At 36.1% G+C, this 21964-nt stretch overlaps 2 protein-coding genes across 7 annotated transcripts in view; both read right to left on the reverse strand.

The window, feature by feature from the left end:
* Positions 1-515: 515 nt before the first annotated feature.
* On the reverse strand, positions 516-1379 carry LOC107060053 (uncharacterized). Its single transcript, XM_015307358.1, has one exon. The coding sequence runs from the start codon at positions 1377-1379 to the stop codon at positions 516-518; it is 864 nt and encodes a 287-aa protein (XP_015162844.1).
* A 1371-nt stretch (positions 1380-2750) lies between these two features.
* The window catches only part of LOC102596182 (serine/threonine-protein kinase ATM), a 58944-nt gene continuing 39730 nt past the window's right edge, over positions 2751-21964 (reverse strand). For 4 of the 6 annotated variants that reach the window (XM_015307369.1, XM_015307370.1, XM_015307373.1 and 1 more), the window contains 30 exons: positions 21365-21658; positions 19144-19253; positions 17871-17937; positions 17711-17785; positions 17446-17562; positions 16577-16741; positions 16403-16498; positions 15292-15443; positions 14517-14718; positions 14344-14391; positions 14175-14258; positions 13552-13635; positions 13124-13204; positions 12894-12983; positions 12683-12745; positions 12332-12472; positions 12165-12221; positions 11867-11926; positions 10713-10807; positions 10423-10531; positions 9677-9766; positions 9188-9267; positions 9022-9100; positions 7871-7917; positions 7702-7801; positions 7447-7578; positions 7005-7139; positions 6492-6557; positions 5360-5506; positions 4128-4500 (listed from right to left, as the gene is read on the reverse strand). In XM_015307369.1, coding sequence (XP_015162855.1) covers positions 4423-4500; positions 5360-5506; positions 6492-6557; positions 7005-7139; positions 7447-7578; positions 7702-7801; positions 7871-7917; positions 9022-9100; positions 9188-9267; positions 9677-9766; positions 10423-10531; positions 10713-10807; positions 11867-11926; positions 12165-12221; positions 12332-12472; positions 12683-12745; positions 12894-12983; positions 13124-13204; positions 13552-13635; positions 14175-14258; positions 14344-14391; positions 14517-14718; positions 15292-15443; positions 16403-16498; positions 16577-16741; positions 17446-17562; positions 17711-17785; positions 17871-17937; positions 19144-19253; positions 21365-21658 — 3144 coding nt within the window. In that variant the 3' untranslated portion in view covers positions 4128-4422. Of the gene's footprint in view, positions 3259-4127; positions 4501-5359; positions 5507-6491; positions 6558-7004; positions 7140-7446; positions 7579-7701; positions 7802-7870; positions 7918-9021; positions 9101-9187; positions 9268-9676; positions 9767-10422; positions 10532-10712; positions 10808-11866; positions 11927-12164; positions 12222-12331; positions 12473-12682; positions 12746-12893; positions 12984-13123; positions 13205-13551; positions 13636-14174; positions 14259-14343; positions 14392-14516; positions 14719-15291; positions 15444-16402; positions 16499-16576; positions 16742-17445; positions 17563-17710; positions 17786-17870; positions 17938-19143; positions 19254-21364; positions 21659-21964 lie in introns of those variants that run through there. The other 2 variants (XM_015307372.1, XM_015307371.1) reach the window with 2 other exon arrangements.

Raw genomic sequence — 21964 nt, forward strand, 5'->3', positions numbered from 1 at the left:
GATAATGCTAAATTGTGAGAGGCCGAAGACTGGGTCAATTCTTCCATCATGACAAGCTTTTCCACAAAGTCAAGCAGAAACTACATAGTTGACGGACTTTTTGAGAGCCAATTAGTGATTACAGATTAGTTGACTCTTTGAGAGCCAAAGTATCTTTGAGGTGGATCCGGCTGATTTAGAATTTCTTAACAAGGTTGGAAAAATAAAAATATAATGCTTGAAATTTGAGTTTGAAACTTCAAAAGTGAATATACATGGAATATTTTTAAAATATATTATATATACAGTGTAATTTTTAATCGAAAAGGTTCGAGTGAACCCTGGCTACTAACCACTCCTGGACATTGTTTACCATGACAAGATTTTTCAGAATATTTGCTTACTATAGTAATCTAGTTGTGAACATATTTTTACACAGGAACTTGTTTTCTGCAATTTGCTAATTGCCCAACCAAAATGGGAAAGGAAAATGACGAGTTTTGTAGCAACAAAATACACAACTAAATGGAGATCAATCAATACACACGTAACAAGCGGCAAAAAAGAAAAATCAAGAGCAAATACCCAAAGCAAAAAAGCCAAACATTTAGCCCATATTCAAATTCCCAAAACAAAGAGCCTAATGCTGATCCAATTCTCGGGTAAAACAGGTCGAAAATGTCGTCGATTTTATGCAATATTCCTCTGCTATTCCTCATCCTTTGCTGGGCTTCATAGCTTTTCCTTCTTATTTCCGCCCTAACCGTCGTCGACGGAATATCCTCCAGCAAATCAATGCACCTCTGTACTTGACCCATGGCCTCGCCAATCCACCGCTGTAAATCCCAAACAACTTTATTAATCGCCTGTATTTTCTCATCTGGATCGATACCCAAACTCATTTCCGATTCATTGAGTTGCTTCAGAGAGAATTTGACCATTCCTTGGCAATTTCTCAATACCCCAACACTCTTGGTGTCAATCATATGTTCCTCTGAAATTGCTTTTTCAATTGAAGAAGCGACATTCTCAAGCTCGATCCGTGAAGCATAAAGCGAAAGGATGAAGATCCGAGATAGGTTAATTTTATCTCTGTTTTTCGACCATAATAAGGAGGGGATTACGGCATCTGAAAGTGCAGCAATGGAGTCAAAACATGAGTCTGGATCATCACTGATGGCATCACAGACGTTTCGAATAGCGTCTGTTGGGTTAAACGACAGTGATTTGGACTCTGTTTCTTGTTTAAGTATTATTGAAGCAGAGATAATTGCAGCAATTATGAGACTGAAGAGAGTTACCAGACAGATTATCAATCGTAGTTTCCTTTTGGTTCTTGAAGAGGAGTTTTCATCTTGCACAAGGCTTTCTTTGTACTTTGTGCTAATTGATTCTTCCATCTGCTCACTTTTTCCCACAGTTTTGGAAAAAAATTGAAGCTAAATTCAAAGTTTGTTGCTAAGGTCAAAACTCAAAGCCAAGAAGATGCTAAGAAAGAGGAAACATCAATTTTTTATTCTTTAATTAATTAATTTTCTGATACTCAGAATCGTTTGACTTCTTTCGATTTGGCTAAACTTATAAACTAATTAAATCAACTTAATTTCGTTTTATCTGTGAGTTTAGTTGACCAAATTTCTTTTAAAAGGAGTCCTCTAACACGCACAAATTTTACACCATTATCATATCGTAGATAGGTGTAAACATGTATGTAACATATACTTATAATTACGAGAAGTTATGCGATATATTTTTCCCATCTCCCTTATAATAATCATTGAACTTGTATGAAGGGGAAAGAGATGGTGCTAATTGTGAGAGGCCCAAGACTAGGTCAATTCTTCCATCATCACAAGTTTTTCCAACAAGTGGAGCATGAACTACTTTATCACATTGTTGATTAGTTGACTCTTCACTCTTTGAGAGCCAAGTATCTTTGAGGTGGATCCACATTGTTTACCATGCAGTGGCGCAGCCAGAAATTTCATGAAAGATATCCAAACAATTCAAAAAAAAGAAGTAATCCTATAGGGATTCAATCTCGCATACTCTGCACCTAATTGCCACCGGGATACTAGCATTATATTATAGATTTTAAGCATTAAAAAATAAATAAATGTAGACACAGATTCAAATTTGGGCACTAAGTTTTGTGCAATGCCTTGCCACTGCGCTACGAGTCTCTATTGGTTTTGAGGGTGTCCAAAACAATAGTATATATATCAATATAAAGTAAGATTTGACCTACATATATAATGTAATTTTCCGACACTACCGTAACTCCACCCATGATACTAATATTTTTCACAATACTTCTAGTTGTGTGCTGTTTGCATATTTTTACACAAGAGCTGAACAAGTTGTATTTTGTTCCTTTTCAATTGAAGAACACACTCTCATTTGCACTAAAAGTCTAAAATGGGAAAGGGAAAGAAAAATCAAGAGCAAAAGAGCCAAACAGTTCGCCCATAGTCATATTCCCAAGCAAAAGAGACTAATGCTGTTCCTATTCTGGGATAAAACAGGTCCAAAATCTCATCCATATTTTGCAATATTCCTCTGTTATTCTTCATCTTTTGCTGAGCTTCATAGCTTTTCCTTCTTATTTCCGCCCCAACAAATCATAGCATCTCTGTACTTGACCCATGGCCTCACCAATCCACAGCTGCAAATCCCAAACAACTTTATTAATCGCCAATATTTTCTCATCTGGATCGATACCCAAACTCATTTCCGATTCATTGAGTGTCTTCAGAGAGAATTCAGCAAAAGAGACTAATGCTGTTCCTATTCTGGGATAAAACAGGTCCAAAATCTCATCCATATTTTGCAATATTCCTCTGTTATTCTTCATCTTTTGCTGAGCTTCATAGCTTTTCCTTCTTATTTCCGCCCCAACAAATCATAGCATCTCTGTACTTGACCCATGGCCTCACCAATCCACAGCTGCAAATCCCAAACAACTTTATTAATCGCCAATATTTTCTCATCTGGATCGATACCCAAACTCATTTCCGATTCATTGAGTTTCTTCAGAGAGAATTCAATCATTCCTTGGCAATTCCCCAACACTCTCGGGGTTAATCATGTCTACCTCTGAGATTGCTTTTTCAATTGAAGTAGCGACATTCTCAAGTTCGATTCGTGAAGCATAAAGCGAAAGGATGAAGATCTGAGATGGGTTAATTTTATCTCGAGACAGAATTTGAGCAAAGTGAAGTGTAGCAATGGTGTCGAAGCATGAGTCTGATGAGATCACAGACTGATGTAATAGCGTTCCTTGGGACTCTGTTTGTTGTTTAAGTATTATTGAAGCAGAAATGACAGCAACAATTATGGGAATGAAGAGAGCTAACAGACAGATAATCAATCGCAGTTTCCTTTTGCTTCTTGAAGAAGATTTTTTATCTTGCAGGAGCTTTTCCTTGTTACTCATTTGATTCAGCAGTTTTTTGGAATACTTTTTGAAGCTAAATTTGGAAGATATAGGAGTGAAGCCCCAAGTTATTTTTATTGCCCAAGTCAACATTAACATTCAACACATTATGTTCTTTTGTAAATTATTTTGTTCACAATTCGAATTGTTTAGTACATTATTTTTTGAGTAGATAGTAAAACACACACCTAATATAGAACTTTTTCCCGAGTTTCATACATAAATTAACTATATGTTATTCCCTTTATCTGCAGAACTATCGCTCTCTTTGTATTAAAATACATAAACTTATTATAGCTTTCAATTTCTAAACACTTTTACTATTTAATCTCTAATCTTTTGTTATATTTGTCACAAAACATAATTCCTAGTTGATCGAATTTCTTTTAGGAGGATTCCTAGGCTACTATCTGACATGCACTATATCATGTTGAAGATAGGTGTGAATATTATATATTCACGAGAAATTATATCTTATGATCAGATACTTAATATAAAATAAATTACCTTACAAAGATCTCATGATATTTTGCCAATCTCCCCTGTAATAGTTATTTAACTTGTATATGTATAATGTACATGAAGAAAATGAAAATAAAAAAAATTCCAGGGTATCTCTACTGAAAGGCAATTTTGTGGGAGGACAAATAAAGGGCAAAAAAGAGAAGAAAAGAAAATTGGGTCATTGACAGGTATAAATTTGTTCTGATGATTCAAGCTGTAAAAAGAGTTAATTCTCTCTTTTTTTCTCTTTTCATACAGATATTAAAGATTAAGCTGTACATACATCGGGAAGAATCGAATTTGAAGGCTGAAACTCATAAAGATTAGAAGAAATGACAGTGTTGCTGATATATTTACAGGAGTCTGTTCATTACAGTGACACTAATTACACCAATAAATAACCCTAAGATCAAAAGCACAAGATTTACACTCACAAAAGCTAAGAGGAAAAAGTAACAAAAAACCCAAAACTTTAAACGAGAGCTCTTACTGTTTGTAAGCTCTCATAGCCAAGCTCCCCATCCAGGAAACATATGACACAACCGATCAGCATCAATGGCGTCGTGTATGAGTTGTTGAACCTGTGAAAAAGGGGGGCGCTTATTACCTCTTTACTTTCTCTATGCAAACATAAGTTGAGAAGGGAAATTATGCAACTTAGAAGCACTGTACCGTGTCAGCCAATTCTGCAGTAGTCTTATCTATGCTAGTCATAGAACTCTACTTCCACTTGCCTGGACTAGTACTCTTTCAATATTATTTCAAGACACTGCTATTTTTATTAACTTTTCATCTCTAACTTGCATTCAGGATAAGTTTAGTTTCATTACTCAAACCTTCTATCTTCCAGAAAAATAGTGAAAATAAAGGAGTCCGATCTAAACTCATATAGCTATTGGAAAGAATCTGCTGATAAATTTTCCTTCATTCTGACTGTTGAATATTTGTTTTAGAATTGCGAAAATCTTTTTCACTGCAGTAATTTTATAAGTTGTAGTCACTCAACAAGTTAGTCCTACTATGTAAGAGTTGGATTTTATTTGTTTGTTATGCACTTCATTCTAGCTGATAGTTTGGACCATAATTATATACTTTTTCTCGTCTCATATTCTTTTCATTCTTACTATTGTGTTTATTCATTTCTGAAACCAATACTTACAGACGAGAGAAAGTAACCGAAAGTAACTAGAGTTGCCTGACCCCGAAAGCACAATTTCTGAGAAGAGTGTTAATCAAGTGTAGAGTACTTATTTGTGTAGTTGGTAGTGATCGATGCCCTCAAATTTTAATTAAACAAAGAGCAATAAGACATGTCACTGACTAGCAGGAATGGAATCAATAATCAGATCAATAATTTTAGTTAGGATAGAAACCTAGGAAATGTTTATTAGTGTGTAGTGTAGTGTGTGAATTGATGCATTGTTCCAGTTTAACAGTTACCTGTCCATGAACGCTTCTCATTTCACCTTCTTCATATCCATCTAACTTTTGTTTAACACGCATCAAGGCTCTAGCAGCATCCTTGTTCCCCTCATAGTCATCTTGTTGAGAGCCTTCCAAACTGGTTTCCAGATCATCATCAGTTTCCTATCAAGCAGAAAAAAAGTTCAATAAGTCTTCATGAATGCGAAGATGAACTTTATTATACCTTCTACAGATATCAAGCAGTTCATATATACACATATTTTAAGTATGATTTGTAAACTGAGACATGGTTACAGACTCTTCTAGTTTTAAGCTAGAAGCAAATCCTTGTCTTACTATGTAGGAGTTAGATTTTATTTGTTTGTTATGCACTTCATACAAGGATTTGCTTCTAGCTTAAAACTAGTTACCACCTATAGACAAATGGGATCGTACAAAACTGACTGTACTTTGGGACAGAGCCTAATGAGATCATGACTTGCTCATACTCCTAACTGTTCAATTAGTTTTACACCTCTGCCGAAGGCTATTGAAAGGGGTACTTTCTTCGGCATGGGGTTGTGAGGCTCGCCCCAAGAACAAAAGAGCTATAAGGCCAAAAACAGAGCATGGAGTCCACTGGCATGTGCGCCACATACTCTCTGACAAATCACAAATCTGTTCCAAACTAAAATTTTCAAATTAGAAGTGCTATCAAGGACTAACGTTAAATTTAAGCTTTAAGAAAGTTGATTTTGCCATAGATGGGCCTCGGGCCAAACTCAATACGAAAAGATAGCTCATATGAAGATTGTCCAAAACAATTTAAGGAGACAATAATCTCTTGTACCAATGTGAGTCTAACAGAAATCATGGGAGTTAATACAGGATATTCTTCACTCATATATTCTTTTCCCCTTCTCCTCTTGTCTTAGCAGCTGACATTTAGACATTTATTCATTGTTAGTGTGCCGTGTCAAATTATCAATATCCGTTCTAACACAGCAAGACTCCAGGATTGATAAATCCCATTCATTTAGGAATCACAGATGGTTTTACCTCTTTTACCTTGTGTTTGGACTTTTGACTTTCTTTTTTCCGAATGAACATGATGCTAAAATTGCAAGTGGACTTCAAAATAGGATAAAAACCAAAATCATTGACATACCTTCTGACGTTGCAAAGCCTTCAGAGGGGATAAAGCCCACTTGTATAAAGGGTCATGGATAAAGACCTGCAGCAAAGACTATAAGTAAGACTGACAGGCACAGTTTAAAACTCTTAGGCGTCATTTGGTAGAGTGTATGAGAATAATGCTGAATAGAGTGCATTAGTTATGCTGAGATTAATTCTTATGCAGTGTTTGGTTTGATGTTATTAAAAAAAAATGAATTGCATAACTTCTATAAAAAAAAAATTGTTTACAAAAATATCCTCCATACTCTTTAGCTTTGGGAAATGGGGAATGTCTTGACAGGGATTTGAGGGATAGTTATGTCACTAATCAATTTAATGCATGCATAGAAACCCTTTGTATTACTAATACATGGAAATCCATAGTATTAGTAATACACACCTAAATACGCAATAGAGTGTATAACTAATGCAAGCTAATGCATGCATTTTTTCACTCTACCAAATGACCCCTTAATGTGGTAGGAATTGGAATCTGAAGCTGTACCTCGATAATGGTTAGCAGTGCTTCTTTGTTTGTCCTCATAACAGACAGGGTTTCCTCACAGCATCTTCTAAAAATCCCTTCCACTCCAGTTATGCCCATGCCATCTATTATGTCTCTACTCAGCCTGAAGGGTACCTGCAACAGAGTATTATGGATTATAATTGAGAGACAGTTTGAAGAAATTTAACAATGACATGATCTTAGAGAAACATAAAAGTGACACAGGAAATGTGAGAATAGAAGAGAAATGATTAGGAATGCATGAAGAAAGTGACTTGCATATAAGTTCTTTGGATACTCTATAACAAATCCATCCAATGTGAGACATTAGTACATATTTACACATCTGATTTAAACTTTTTTTTATGATTATATTTATATGACCAACTTCAATAGAACTAATCTAACAGAACAGAAGTACTCCAAATGGAAATAAACAAACCCTTTCGGGAGTTTTCAGCATAAGGCCCTGCTCAAATGCAACCCCAAGATCTATGTGAACAACTTCTGCAGTGGCTTGATCTACAAGGATATTCATGGAATGCCGATCTCCTAGCCCAACAATGTATCCAACCTGAGTGTGAAAGAATTATGAACATTCATAATTGTGAACAGTTGTTTATGATTACACCTTTTTTTTTGGTTTACTAGGAAATATTTAAAGAGAGGGTGCTGTTTCTGCAAGTTGCTAAATCACCATTGAACTCGCAGCCACACTTCTGGTATAAGCAAGCCTCTTTTGAAACCAGTCAGCTGGATGAAAAAATCTCTCCAAGAAAAAGTGATGCATAACAGGCCTGCAGCAAATAAAATTAGATATATAGCTCAAACAACGTGAGTTCAAGATCTTGGAGGATTAGTAATACCTGAAGTTAACACAGACTTCCTGGAAGGCCTTCCGCTTGTCACTTTCCTACACATAAAAGTGAAGATTCTTGAAAGCAAGTCATAAACAAGACTCCTGACTGCATACTGAATATTCAGTAAGGAGACCTTATCTACAGGGAGTTCCCCATTGGAGGATCCAAAGTTTCCTCACAAGCATATTTTATCAAGAGGATGCTCTGATATGCACAACTACATCTTTGGTTGAGTTGGCAAGACTGACATGCTACATAGGCTAGTTTACCGGTGAATTCACTTGAATAAGAGAGAATCCTTTTACGCATTTGTTAACAAAACTACTTACCTAATCAAAAAAATATCTATGAATCAGTACATTTGGTGGTTTATGTAGAACTCACTCTCATATAATATGTCTGGTCTTGCAATTAAGAATTTGCCTTCACACGCACTAGTATCCTCCTATTGCACATATTGCACAACACTTCCATAAAACATCACGTTCATTCATCATTATTTTCTTAGAAGACCGAGCCTAAATATTTTAATCATCTAATCTCACCTCAACTTCAATTTTCTTATGATAGCTGAATCTGCAGTGCATATATTCTGTCTTACTTTCACTTGTCCTAAAACCCTTGCTCTCTAGAGTGCTTCTCTTCGGTTTATTTTCTGACAGTTCCATCAATTAACAAAATATCATCTGGAATAGCATACACCATAGAAACTCACCTTGTATGATATTGATTAACCCCATACATATAACTAGACAAGTAAATGCTCGAAGCAGATCTCTATTGTTAAACCCACAAATAAAGTATGTTTACTATCTTGTGTGGTTGTAAGGAGATATGTAAGTTGTCCTCTTGATTTGAGTTGGGAAATTTGATTGGATAGCCTCTCCATACCTATTGATCTCTATCTACTACCAAAATTGTTGAGAATCGTCCTTAAGACACTAAACTTGATTTAAGTTTTTATCATTCCTGTCTCTCAATCATGCTGATTTATACATCTTTTCTCCTCTAGCATTCCCACCTTTCGGTACAAGATTATGGAGTCTAATAAAAGAGTTCAGCGCTGAAAATCCTTACCCATGCCTATTGTTGCAAAAGAAGAGAAACTTGTCAAAACATTTAGTAGTAACCAACAGAGAAGATAATGTAGCACTTACCACAGTCATGTGTTGCCGGCATTTCATAAATGTCCAGTCTTCTGCTCCATAGCGCCCATGGGCACCTCCATCTCTAGTGCTGATATTTGAATATAAATGGTTCAATAAGAAACTGAATCCATGAAATATACAGGTAAACAACAATGCAGCAGCTAGTTCTACTGACCTGCCTATAAGATATTCACCGAGTGGAAGAGTGCCATTCACCCATTCCAAAACACCCGCACTTGGAGTAAAAGGTACAACCTATCTCACAAACACGACGGATACATACATCTAAAATGAGTTGCCAGAGGAAGTATTATGCGTTCAAGTGTCAGTATGAAGAAATGTAGCTTAATGAACTAATTTGATTGTTAGAGCTGGCAAATTTGTACATGGTCATATAACAATTCATAGCTGCCGAACCATGTGGAATGCGGTAGCAAGTATATGATTGACAAAGTATCATAAGATCTTCAATCAATATTTATATAACTCCTAGGCAAGATAGACTTAAACAAGTGTAATTAGAGCATGGAATTTTAAGAAGTTCGAGAGAGAAGAGTTAAATACTTTGGCTAGCACCCATTCAAAGTAACTTAAGTCGAGGAATTTTACTTCCCATTATAATTTACATTCTAACAAAAGGTGCTTTTACCCTTTTATGATTTACCTTGTAAGTGCGAATTCTCAGCCTTCTTTTCCAAGTGTCCCGATGATTCTGTAAGAAAGTATTAACTAAGCCAAAGAACTGTTCCATCACCTGAGTATTGAGTTCAAAACGTATATCAATACTCACAGAAAAAGAAAAATAATAGCTGGGAATTTGCAATCCAGACATAACATCTATTGAGCAATGCGTACAGCACAAATTACGAGCCGAAAGGAAAGGTGTGTCCATAGAAATGAAATAAACAAGAGGCCAACTAATAGATTTCACCAGCACCTGTAAGGCTCTTACTGATGGCAGAGATCTAACATGGTAATACTACATCAAGAAATCAGGGAAAGGACCGGAAATCACTGATGACAAGGGAATTAATGCTTCCACACCAACCAGCAAAAATATTTATAAGCCTTACGCATTCATGCTGGTCCATGCTTCCAAATTTGACAGACATGTAAAGAAAAGAAATAACTATGTGGTATCTGACACTCCCCCCACTCATCCATAATTCTCACAGAGATGTAAAAAAAAGAAATAACTATGTGGTATCTGACACTCCCCCCACTCTTCCACAATTCTCACAGAGATGTAAAGAAAAGAAATAACTATGTGGTATCTGACACTCCCACCACTCTTCCATAATGCTCACAGAGATGTAAAGAAAAGAAATAAGCAAATGTCATGCGTTTTTGTGCTAAATCTCTGTTTGTCCAAATATAGCGAATGTAAGAAAATATAGTTTAAACACGTACAGCATCTTGTCTCAGGTCATCATTGCCAGATTTAGCAAGTTGTCGGTATTTTTTGCCGTCGGAGCCGAAACATTCAACAACTTTTGGAGCATTTATGCCATTCATTACACTGCAAAGCACAATAGTTAGAACACTGGAAACCTATGACAACTGTATCTGAACAGCCTGTTGTATTAAATTACATCTGGAACACTAATACCATTCATTGCACTCTGAAACACAACAGTTGAGTATCAATAAAACTATAAGAAAAAATTTATAGTGAGTAGCATGTATACTTTGTTACTTACGTGACAGAATCTGCCAATCCTTTAAAGTGTGGAAAGGATCCTTCACTGTATTGACAACTCGGGTCAATTGGTATATTGGCTGTTACCACAGGAACCTGAAAATACATTATACAAAGAGATGTTAGCTATATTAGTCGACCTCCAACAAGAGCAAACCAAATTCAGAAGATTCTATAGCAAACACGACCAGTGTTGTTAAAGGCAAAAAGCATAAATTCTATCGAGGCTTTAAATGCAATTAAAATGTGGGCTTTTGGTTTAAAAAGGAGCAACAACTAAAATTTATATATATATATATAATGGGAGAAAACAGTAACAACTTTATTCATAATGATTTCCTAACAATTAATATATCTTCTTGCTGACCATATTTATTGTTTTATATCTCTCTATTCAAAATAGAACTTAAGGGCAATGAGGTGCACACCTTAACGCTTGCCTAAAGTGAAGCGCAACCTAAGTGAGGCGAAGCACCTAGTGGCTTCAGGACTTAAGTGTGCCTCAAATGAGTGCATGACAATACAACACGACACCCCCCACCCCCACCCTAAAGAGAGAAAACGTGTTCTTATATTACAATCCCTCCCTTTTTAGCTAATAAAAGCATCAAGCTAGCCAACATGAAGAAGTCAGTGGCACCAAATGAAGCCTGAAACCAACATGCATGTTGAAATTCCCTAGCTTCATCCATGAGCTTCACTAATATAAATGAAGCAACAAATCTCAAAAGTCTTGATTCAATGGAATCATGTTAAAAAAAGAGACAAAACTGGACACAGGCATAAGGTTAATATCTATTTTTGGAATGGACGAGAATGAAGCAGGAAGGTAGAAGGTCCATGCAATACAATCTGAAAATGAATTATTCCTTGGATCAACTTTCTACAAATGATGTGCGTGGAGTGACAAATATGGTACAGATTTCAACTTACTAAATACCATGTAAAGATAACAGATGGTCTAGTTACAATGACTCCCAGGCTGACAACCAGGATTACCAACTGGGCAGGCTGATGCACCTTAAAAGAGAAGTCCTAGGATAATTATCATCCAAGACATTGCGTGTCACTCATTGTGCAGTAACAGATAGTGGACACCAAGAACAGTAATACAGACTTCCGTTACAGCTTGAAATAAACAAATATTGAACTTACAAGTTCAAGCTCTCGAATGCTGCGAATTTCCCTTGGAAGATTAACCTTTTTGTTAGTATCCTGCTCAAAAAATATAGTAGTTAGTTGCGAAATAGCAAAAGATGCTGCAGTTCTACTAACTGTAAAACCTGTTGAAGAAAGTCAATACTAACAAAATTGTCTATTACAATATAAGTTACTATCATACAAATCCTTGCAGCTACCCCCTTTCAATGAGAAAGATGGAGAAAGGAAAAAAGAAGGATGGAACGAAGCAGATAAATATTAAGATAAAAAGAACACGAGGACAGCTGCTTACCTCCCTCTTTGTTTCTAGTTCAGCTAGTTTAATGTAGATCTCAACCATTTGTTTCATCTGTTTACCAAAGATATAACCACTTTATGGAGCACACGATATAAACATACACAAAAGAAAACTAACGGAAGTAAAATCAAAATTTAACCAGAATGCTGATGAGTCAGTACCTGTCTGATGACCGCTCCATGATACGAAGATAACTCCTTCAGCAGATTTTCTGCAGCAACTTTTTTATCCATGTCAACCACAAAAGAACTTCTGCTACGTTGTTTGTCTTTGATTCTATCACCATTTGCCAAAGCTAGAAGCTGACAATCAACACAAAAATAAGATCCAGATGTAGTTTTTTGAAAAACATAGTTATGAACTACTAGAAAGGAGAATACTTCGAGTTAAGATGTCTACAATTTTAAAGATCCTTCTGATGTGAAATGCTAGTAAAATTAGAAGAAAGAGAAGATTGAAACAAAAAGGAACCTTCAATTTCACAAATAAGAATCTATATCCTGCCTATTTACCTGAAATATTGTATGATACGGATGGTCAATGGACAGTCTTTTAATGAGAGAAACCAAAGCAAACTGCACAACGTACAAAATCCATATTCAGTAACCTAGAAACTATTTCTAGAAAAGAAAAAGAAAACAAGTATCATCTCAACCAACAGACAATAATAAATCAAAAAGTGAAAGTGCAAAGATCACAAGTACTGAAAGTCGCAAGCTATACCTGGAAGTTTTGAGCTCCCTGACCTTCTTTTGTGCTTCCCATCCTGGAAGCAATTTGGTATACTAGTGGTATAAACTTGTAAGACTGAACCTGAAAGTAAATGATAAATTGTATTCCGAATAATCTTCAGACTAGAGCCAATATAAAATACACAAACACAACAAAATATTATGGAATATACAACGTTGTAAAGTTCCCGGCATTGACTCATAACAATGATTGGAGTTTACCTCACGTATTGTGCTGTCCATGCTATCCACGACAATTGGTTTAATTGAGAGACTAAACCACAGTGAAACAAGTCGAAATACCTGAAAACAGATGGTAACTATAAAGATCTAGAAAAAACCATAGACAGCTTAATGAAATTTCTGGTGACCACATACACCATACAGCATTGATTTGCCAAAAGAAACTTTAAGCATTTCTATTTTTCTACATTCGAAAACAGGAAAGCGGAAACATTTCATCCATCAAACAAATATTGACTAACTAAAAACTTAAAAATTAACCATTCTACTCATCTATAATCATTGTTGCAGCTGATTTAGAATCAAATGACTTCATCTCTATTCCTCCCCCGTCCCACCAAAAAAAGATCCAGGTAACTTTGTCTCAGCAGAAAACATAGAATAATATAGCAACAAGCAATACATACCACCCTGACATCATATTTATCTCCAATGACTAAACAGCGTTTATACTCATCAAGCGCGGTGCTTAGAAAGTTGTCCCTGTCTTCCTGAACAGTCAAAGATAAAAAAAGAAAGAAAATTATAAAAATTAACATACACATAATCAGCATCAGCTAATGCGCAACAGTTTTTACAGGAAATAATTGCTAGAGCTAAAATTACTCCTCCGGAACCTTAAAAGAGGAGAAGGAACAGTTTATAACTTTTAAATGTAGTGAATACTGGGACAAGGGTTTATTATTTAAGGAGAACTATAAAGGCTAATTTAACTTGAATCATCTTTTCATAGTACTTCATTTGAAAGAGAATAAAAAGTTAATATTTTAATGGTAATTTCCGGCCGATATAGCCTACAAGATCATTTATAAAGCTCTTACATATCATAGCTCTATTAGTAAATTCAAATTGTTACAATTAGCAACGGAGATTAAGACTAAAGACATCGAAAGCTGCAATGTTACACGTGAACCAATGAGAAAAACCATTTGGAATACAGTAGAAACCACCTTAAAAAAATTTTAAAAAAAGATACAAGGGTTTTCCATGAAGCAGTCTAACACACCAAAGAGAGTAAGTATCATGTCACCTGCAACTTTTCAGCCTCTTCTTTGTCCATTGCTAGCTGCTTCTGCAACTCTTGTATTTTTGCAGAGCAGTCAGTCTTCTCTCCCTAATATTAGAGTATCACAGTAGGTACAAAATCAATCCCATCTCTGTAGCATCAAGAAGAAAGTATGGCCATCATTAAAGCATACCTTTGTTGAACTTCTTAATCGTTTAACTAATGCCTCCAGCTCCTTTGTCTGGAAATAAAAATATACATGAGTAACCATGGGATTATTAATTGTCACCACTCACCATTATTTCATGAGTTCCAATTACTCTTTGGTTTATTTCAGTTCTATTAAAAGGGATAAGGGTGGCATACCTTGTGCTTTCTTAAGCGCATTGCTGCCTGCCATTCACTGGAATTAAGTCTCTCTTCATAACTATGAAAAAGACCATCTGCATAGTGTGCAAGATGGAAATGCATTTGACTTCGTTTTGTGGTGGAAACCTTTCCTCTTGCCATGCAATCATCAGCAAGAGCGACTGCATGCTTCAAGTATTTCTCTAGTATAGTTCTTGAGCTGCACAATCATTCTATAGAATGAGAAAGCGGCAATCGTTTTTCTTTGTACAGAAGGTGAAATGCAAACCTTTAAATCTATTGTCAGTAACTATTTTCTAAAGATACTTTTATTAGGTCCAGTGTTCCTTGGGAGCCCTTTTAGTATGACTACAGATTTGTATGTCAAGTTCCTTTTTTCACACACACCTTTCTTATGGGTTTTGTGTTGGCCCTGTTGGGAGCCGTTCTGATTATAGATGTTTCTACTGGGGATGGGATGATTTCCTAGGCTATGACAAAATGGGTAACTGTAAAGCAAGAATAAATTTATCAGAAGAAATTGGATATTGCTGGACAGAAATAAATCCCTAATTACCCAGTCAATTGGTGGGACATTCAAAGAACTTGTGAGAAAGAAACAATAAAGATGGAACATACTGGTCTTAAAGGGAATAAGATCAAAAAGCTGCAGAGATTGGGACAAGTGGGGAGACAGAGAGCCAGATAAGAAGTCAAAACATATCACACTTAAACAGATGAAAAGCATCAAACTTCTATGGAACCTTAGTTCCAGTATTGGAATACTACTGACTTGCTTGTTCGTGTTTCAGCCAGCCACTTCCCAATTAACCGGAAAACATCAGATGTGTTTTCGTTCATCTGGTAGTTTTGCGAAATATACTTCGCAAGATTGATTGCCATCTGATGTTGGCCTTGAGCACGCAGAAGCTTAGCTTCTTCAAGCTACACCACATGAAAATAACCGTAGTAGTGAGAGAATAATGGAAAGTGTGAACCAGTAAGCAGATTTTAGCATCAAATTTTAAAGTGAATGAAGAGTAAAAGCTTGCAGAGAAATAAATATTAGAAGATCTATAAAGTAAACCTGAGCAAAAAGAACTACTTGAGACCTATCGTAACATGGACTACACAGAGTATATGCCATTTTTCCAGTTAACTCATCAAATCAAGAAGCCAGAAACATGTGGAAACACATAAAAGAACCCATATTAAAATGTATTAGCAATTTATCAAAATGTTATACCAATACTGGCTTCAGCTTGAATTACAAGTGTATTTTCTTTTTTGCTGTTATAGTTGACAAGCACAGCTATTCAAGTCAAAACATCTCTAAAGTCTCATTTGTTATTCTTTGTTAAATCATTCGCTTCATCTTATCTAAAATCTCAATTCTTAGAAAGTGGATATTGTCTTAGCTTATGATTTCCAGAGAAACATCAATATAACATAGGAGAACTAAATTGCATTGCCTACTTGCAAATGTTCATGAAATAAAATAATAAACCATGTGCAAACCTGATAAGATAATGGACCTTGGGCCCATCAACCCCAAAAGGTACCTTATGTACTGAGGGCTGTCCAAGGCCATATTACACCATTCACACAGATGTGGTACTCAATTACCTCACCCCCTGGACGAGGACTAGGGTAGAAAATATAATATAGGGACCCAAATTCGGGTAAACCAAGAATTGGGAAGAGTTTGGGCATATCTCAACCCAAAAGCTAGCTCATGTGGTGAAAATTGCCCAAAACTAAAGAGACCTTATTACACCTCATACCGATGTGGGACTCAACAATACACTCCCAAGCTACATAGATACAACAGCATACAGAGTAATCAAATTGGACAACTGTACCGTTGCATCAAACATTAATTTAGTAAAAGAACGTGTCCATACCCGTCCAAGCCAGTAAAGGTTGGAATGTTCTCCTACTTCTGCACAAAGAAACTTGAATTCATGCAAAGCTGAAGCAGCCTGTGAAAACCTAGACACCTGTATATCACAAAGAATATTTTTAGAAACGAGTATGGAGATCATTTCTACAGTAAGTACCAATTCTAGCAGAATCACCTTGCGGAGAGTAGCTGCAGATTCAAGCAGATGTTGTACAGTATAATTCTGGCAATTTAAAATCTGAAGCAATACTCTTCTAAATGCCACAAATGGCTCCAGCAAATTCATATGTAACTGTGCTTGCTTTAAAGTGCGCTTCCAGTCCATATCTAGACATGTTAACTGCATTGACCAATTCCAAGTAAAAAGGTACACAGTATTCAGTACATTATTGACCAAGTCCGTGATAAGCATCACAAATATTATACATGCAAAATACTTCTTATACTGATGCCATCAGAGGCAAAATAGGTATCAGAAAAATTCAATCTTATATGGGAAAGAATAATTAAGACTATCTGCACGCTTTATATATAGAATGATTCAATGTTAATGTTTTAATACTGCACTAGTTGACGAAACCAACAAGGGTGTCATGCAAACAATTTTCATATGTATGCTCAAAGTTCAAGAGAATATTATACAGAGGATCAAAATAGGATGGTTGAAATGGAAAAGTACTACCAAAAGTGTTATGTAATAGAAGGAAACGGAAGGTTGTATGCATGAGCTGGTGTTTCCTTTGTAAGGAAGCGGGTGAGGATGTGGACCATACTCTGTTAGACCTAATATCTATTCTTATCATGATAGGGTGATGTTGAGTCTCACTTCAGTGGGAATAAGGAAAATTAGTCTCTTTATATGGTCTTTATGAGGAAAATTATTATTATTATTATTATTATTTTGCAAATTATGGGTCTAAGATAGTAAGATGAACTTAAATAGAGTAGCAAAATAGAGAGAATTCATTTGCCAGCCCAACTTGCTTGGGATTGAGGCATAATTATTTTGTTGTTTATCATAGAGAAACAGAAACTATACAATACCTGAGCACTTGATAGGAGCACAGGTTTAGATGAGACCTTCGGCATCTTCGATGAATCCAGCATTCTGCAAGATGAAGTCCAACGTGAATCCCATGCCATACCCAGGTGATGAAGTATCTGCATAAAAATGGTATGACTTGTAAAGAGTTTTTACAAATTTAGTTGCTCTTTTCCTGGATAAGCTGGTTCGTACGAGGGAACCTTACGCATAATGTTAATACATGCAAATGAAACCACAAATTGCCAGCCCGAGAGATCAGGATACCTGAAGCTTAACTATAGCTTGATAAATGTATTTGGTGCTCTCCTCACTTGCATGACAGATAGACAGCAAAAGCTCCTAAAGAGATTGAAAAGCAGCTAAAAGGTATAAATGTCCAAACATACTACTATGAAGAAATAAATATGCATCGGGCTTCTTTTACCTGCTTGGAATCTTTTAATTTTATCTGGAATTCATTGAAGCCTCCCTCCTTCAATGCTCTTAAACAGCTGAATTACAGCAGACATAATGAAGTGAGGAAAAAGTCTAGCATGCAGAGAGCACAATTTACATGTAATGAGTATTAACTTGCATAATAAAATGCAGCAGAAATCTAGTACCATCTAAAACTTGACATATATAGCAGTTGGTAGTCTGTGTGGTTGACCGATAACCCTTTTTTATCTTTTTTCTTTTTGAGAGATGAGAGTTATGATGGAATTACAAGTTACTATCTATGTGGCAGACACAAATCGATATTAACAAAGCTTAGATACTTTAAGGAGAACTAGCAGACTACGCATCTCCAGAGAGTTCATCCAATTATAGAAATCTTCCATTAGGTTTTAAGATTATAGAAACTTGCATTAGTTTAAGATTGGAGTGAAGTTTTGTGATGTAAAGGGAAAGCTACTTTCCTTATATAAGTGATGCTGTGTAAATAAAATTTAAGTGGCTAGACATTCAAAGAAAACCATATAAAACAATTTCTCAGGATAGGTTCTACAAAGAACTTAATAGGATAAGTATAACAGTTAAATTTGATGAACTAAACATTGTTTCAGTAGGAATTACTATAATTTCTCAAACGAGTAATTAAGCATCCATGTTAAGGACTTTCCCAACCCATCAGTGATAAATCCTTGATTCAATCTATTCAGAAAGTTCCCTTTCATTTCCCAGAATTTTCACAGAGATATTTGGATTTTTAAGCTTCACTTGTTTTAGATAAAACTGCCAACTCCTTTTAACTTAGCAATTCATAGTAAATGCACATTCAGATGAACTTGAAGAAAGAGAGAGAGATTAGCTAGGATCTGAATCCACTTCAGTAATTCAGTTATGTCCTGAATTTGTGTACCATTTTGGCATGGCTGAACCAGGGTTGTTCTTTTTTGGTTAAGTTGAACCAGAGGCATTTTACACTATTTATTTTCTTTGCTGCTTTTTCATTTGAATGGTACAGTTAGTTTCAATATTGCCCTTTTGTATACCTCTGTACAAGGTGTAATCAAGAAGTACACTCCCTGCACCACAATCAAATGAAAAAAGCAGACTCCATGCATCAACTAGCTTCAGGAGTAACCAGAAAATGGTCCAAATAAAATCCCAGCAATTTAGTAATAGTTCCTTTTCCATTACGTATTTTTTGCTCAAAGTTGATGACAAGGCAAATGCCAATTTAGGACTTCATTTAATGAAACAACTGATCATACCTGTGGAGATTTTCATTGAAATGGTCACCTCCATGCTGAATTGAGAGGACATTAGATTCACCATAAAGTAGTGAGAAATCCCAATTGCCAGACCGCCAAGCAGCTTCATACTACAAATAGCAGAAGCAACACTTGATGAGGAACCAATCTATAACACGAAGCATGTAAAGAAAACTGGGAGAAGCAGTGGAGTAAACATGTTTCTGTCCACAGAGTACAGCATGCAGCTGCAGACAAGGAAGGAATGACTAGTTTATAAACAAAAGATTCTATCAGCTTGGTCATGGAAAACTCTTTTTCAGCTGAGAATTTGAGTCATCTCATGTATGGCACTGAATAAGTAGACAGCAAACAGGCAGCAAGCTGTTTTTCTTTTTTTTTTTGAAATCAGTAACTTTGTATCATATCAGGGATCAAAACAGTACTTGGGTAGTACTGAAACCATATTTACAATAGAGCTCTAGTGTCTTCCTTCTCTAGCTATAAAGAATCTAGAACATCTATGATAGACACAGTATCATTAGAGTAAATCTGATTACACCAAAAGCATAGCAATAAGATGAAGTTCAACTTGATCTTCTGCACATCATTCTCTATGCTCTCAAAACATCTGGAATTCCTCTCCTTCCAAATTGTCCACGATATACAAGCTGGGACAATTCTCCATCTACTCCTATCCTTAGCATGTGAACAATTTTTTAGGTTCGGTCACTAGTATCACGGTTTTGCACACCAATGAGGCACTATTATCTAAGCTTATAAGCCAGACAGATGTGAGACAGCAATCTTATATTATTACCAACAAGGATTATGCTGAAGTGGTAAGTACTCCTTCATCCTTAACCAGAGGTCTCCGATTCGAGTCCCCTGGGTTCGGAGTCGCCATTGTTAGGGAGCGCTTTACCCCACCAATGTGGGACTTCCCAACACAAATCCGGATTTAGTCGGCCTCCCGGGTGGGAAACCAAAAAAAATCTTATATTATTAAGACAGTAAAATTGGTTGCTGCTACCAAACTATTGTACACCAATGGGGCACTATTTCCTAGTTTCTCTCCATTCTTCTTCATGTTATATAAGTAGAGTTTTATAAAAGACAAATTAAGTCCTTGTCCAAAAAAAGGGAACTTAATAGTTAGTATGAAAAAGCAAAATCTTGGCAGCACACATCCAAAAGATGAATGCAACTTAAAGATTATTGGCAATATTATTGCTTTACACCTTCGTGTCATTTACCTGTAATGCTCCTCTATTCCAAAAATTGAGTCTACTTTCCTTACCGGTTAGCAGAAAAGGAGAAGATAGGAGGCAAACCTGTAGCTCGGTAAACTCTGGATCATGTTGAAACCTTCCCTTTTGAGAGGTCAATCCTTGGCAGTACACATCCAAAAGATGAGTGCAACCAATTTGCTGCAAGGATCTAATAAGGCCCTTATATGGTTTCTTTTCAATCATGCATAGCAATAAGATGAAGTTCAACTTGATCTTCTGCACATCATTCTCTATGCTCTCAAAACATCTGGAATTCCTCTCCTTCCAAATTGTCCACGATATACAAGCTGGGACAATTCTCCATCTACTCCTATCCTTAGCATGTGAACAATTTTTTAGGTTCGGTCACTAGTATCACGGTTTTGCACACCAATGAGGCACTATTATCTAAGCTTATAAGCCAGACAGATGTGAGACAGCAATCTTATATTATTACCAACAAGGATTATGCTGAAGTGGTAAGTACTCCTTCATCCTTAACCAGAGGTCTCCGATTCGAGTCCCCTGGGTTCGGAGTCGCCATTGTTAGGGAGCGCTTTACCCCACCAATGTGGGACTTCCCAACACAAATCCGGATTTAGTCGGCCTCCCGGGTGGGAAACCAAAAAAAATCTTATATTATTAAGACAGTAAAATTGGTTGCTGCTACCAAACTATTGTACACCAATGGGGCACTATTTCCTAGTTTCTCTCCATTCTTCTTCATGTTATATAAGTAGAGTTTTATAAAAGACAAATTAAGTCCTTGTCCAAAAAAAGGGAACTTAATAGTTAGTATGAAAAAGCAAAATCTTGGCAGCACACATCCAAAAGATGAATGCAACTTAAAGATTATTGGCAATATTATTGCTTTACACCTTCGTGTCATTTACCTGTAATGCTCCTCTATTCCAAAAATTGAGTCTACTTTCCTTACCGGTTAGCAGAAAAGGAGAAGATAGGAGGCAAACCTGTAGCTCGGTAAACTCTGGATCATGTTGAAACCTTCCCTTTTGAGAGGTCAATCCTTGGCAGTACACATCCAAAAGATGAGTGCAACCAATTTGCTGCAAGGATCTAATAAGGCCCTTATATGGTTTCTTTTCAATCATCTGATCTACTACTGAACCAGATGAATGAAGAAAATTCTCAGGAGAATAACTGCATCCTTGAGCTACTGGATCAGATCTAATTTGTAAATCATAGTACTCAAGAGCTTTACTCCAATTTCCTTCATGTTCAAATGTGATAATTTGAGAGGTCAACTGCAAAGACCAGAATACAAAGCAACGGACAAAGAGTTGGTCACAAATGGTAACCTTAATAATTCAACAATTCTTTGGGTAATGGCATAACAAAAAGAGTAGAGCAAATGACAGACTTCCCAAAGTAAGGCCTAAACTAGCTATTAGGTTGTGAACATTTTGCAAAAAGAAGAAAATCATAATTATTACTCTTCATCTTATATTGAATGTCCTACTGTTTATTGAGGTGTCAACTGGATGGGCATGAGTGCTGCACATGGTAGCCACAGAAAATGAAAAAAAAAAAAAAAAAAAAAAAAAAAAAAA

The sequence above is a fragment of the Solanum tuberosum genome, unplaced genomic scaffold, assembly GCF_000226075.1.
Source record: "Solanum tuberosum cultivar DM 1-3 516 R44 unplaced genomic scaffold, SolTub_3.0 scf00055, whole genome shotgun sequence".
Lineage (NCBI taxonomy): Eukaryota > Viridiplantae > Streptophyta > Magnoliopsida > Solanales > Solanaceae > Solanum > Solanum tuberosum.

Excerpts from the sequence above, each read along its gene's own strand:
- LOC107060053 (XM_015307358.1), bottom strand. The coding sequence starts at position 1,379 with ATGGAAGAATCAATTAGCACAAAGTACAAAGAAAGCCTTGTGCAAGAT.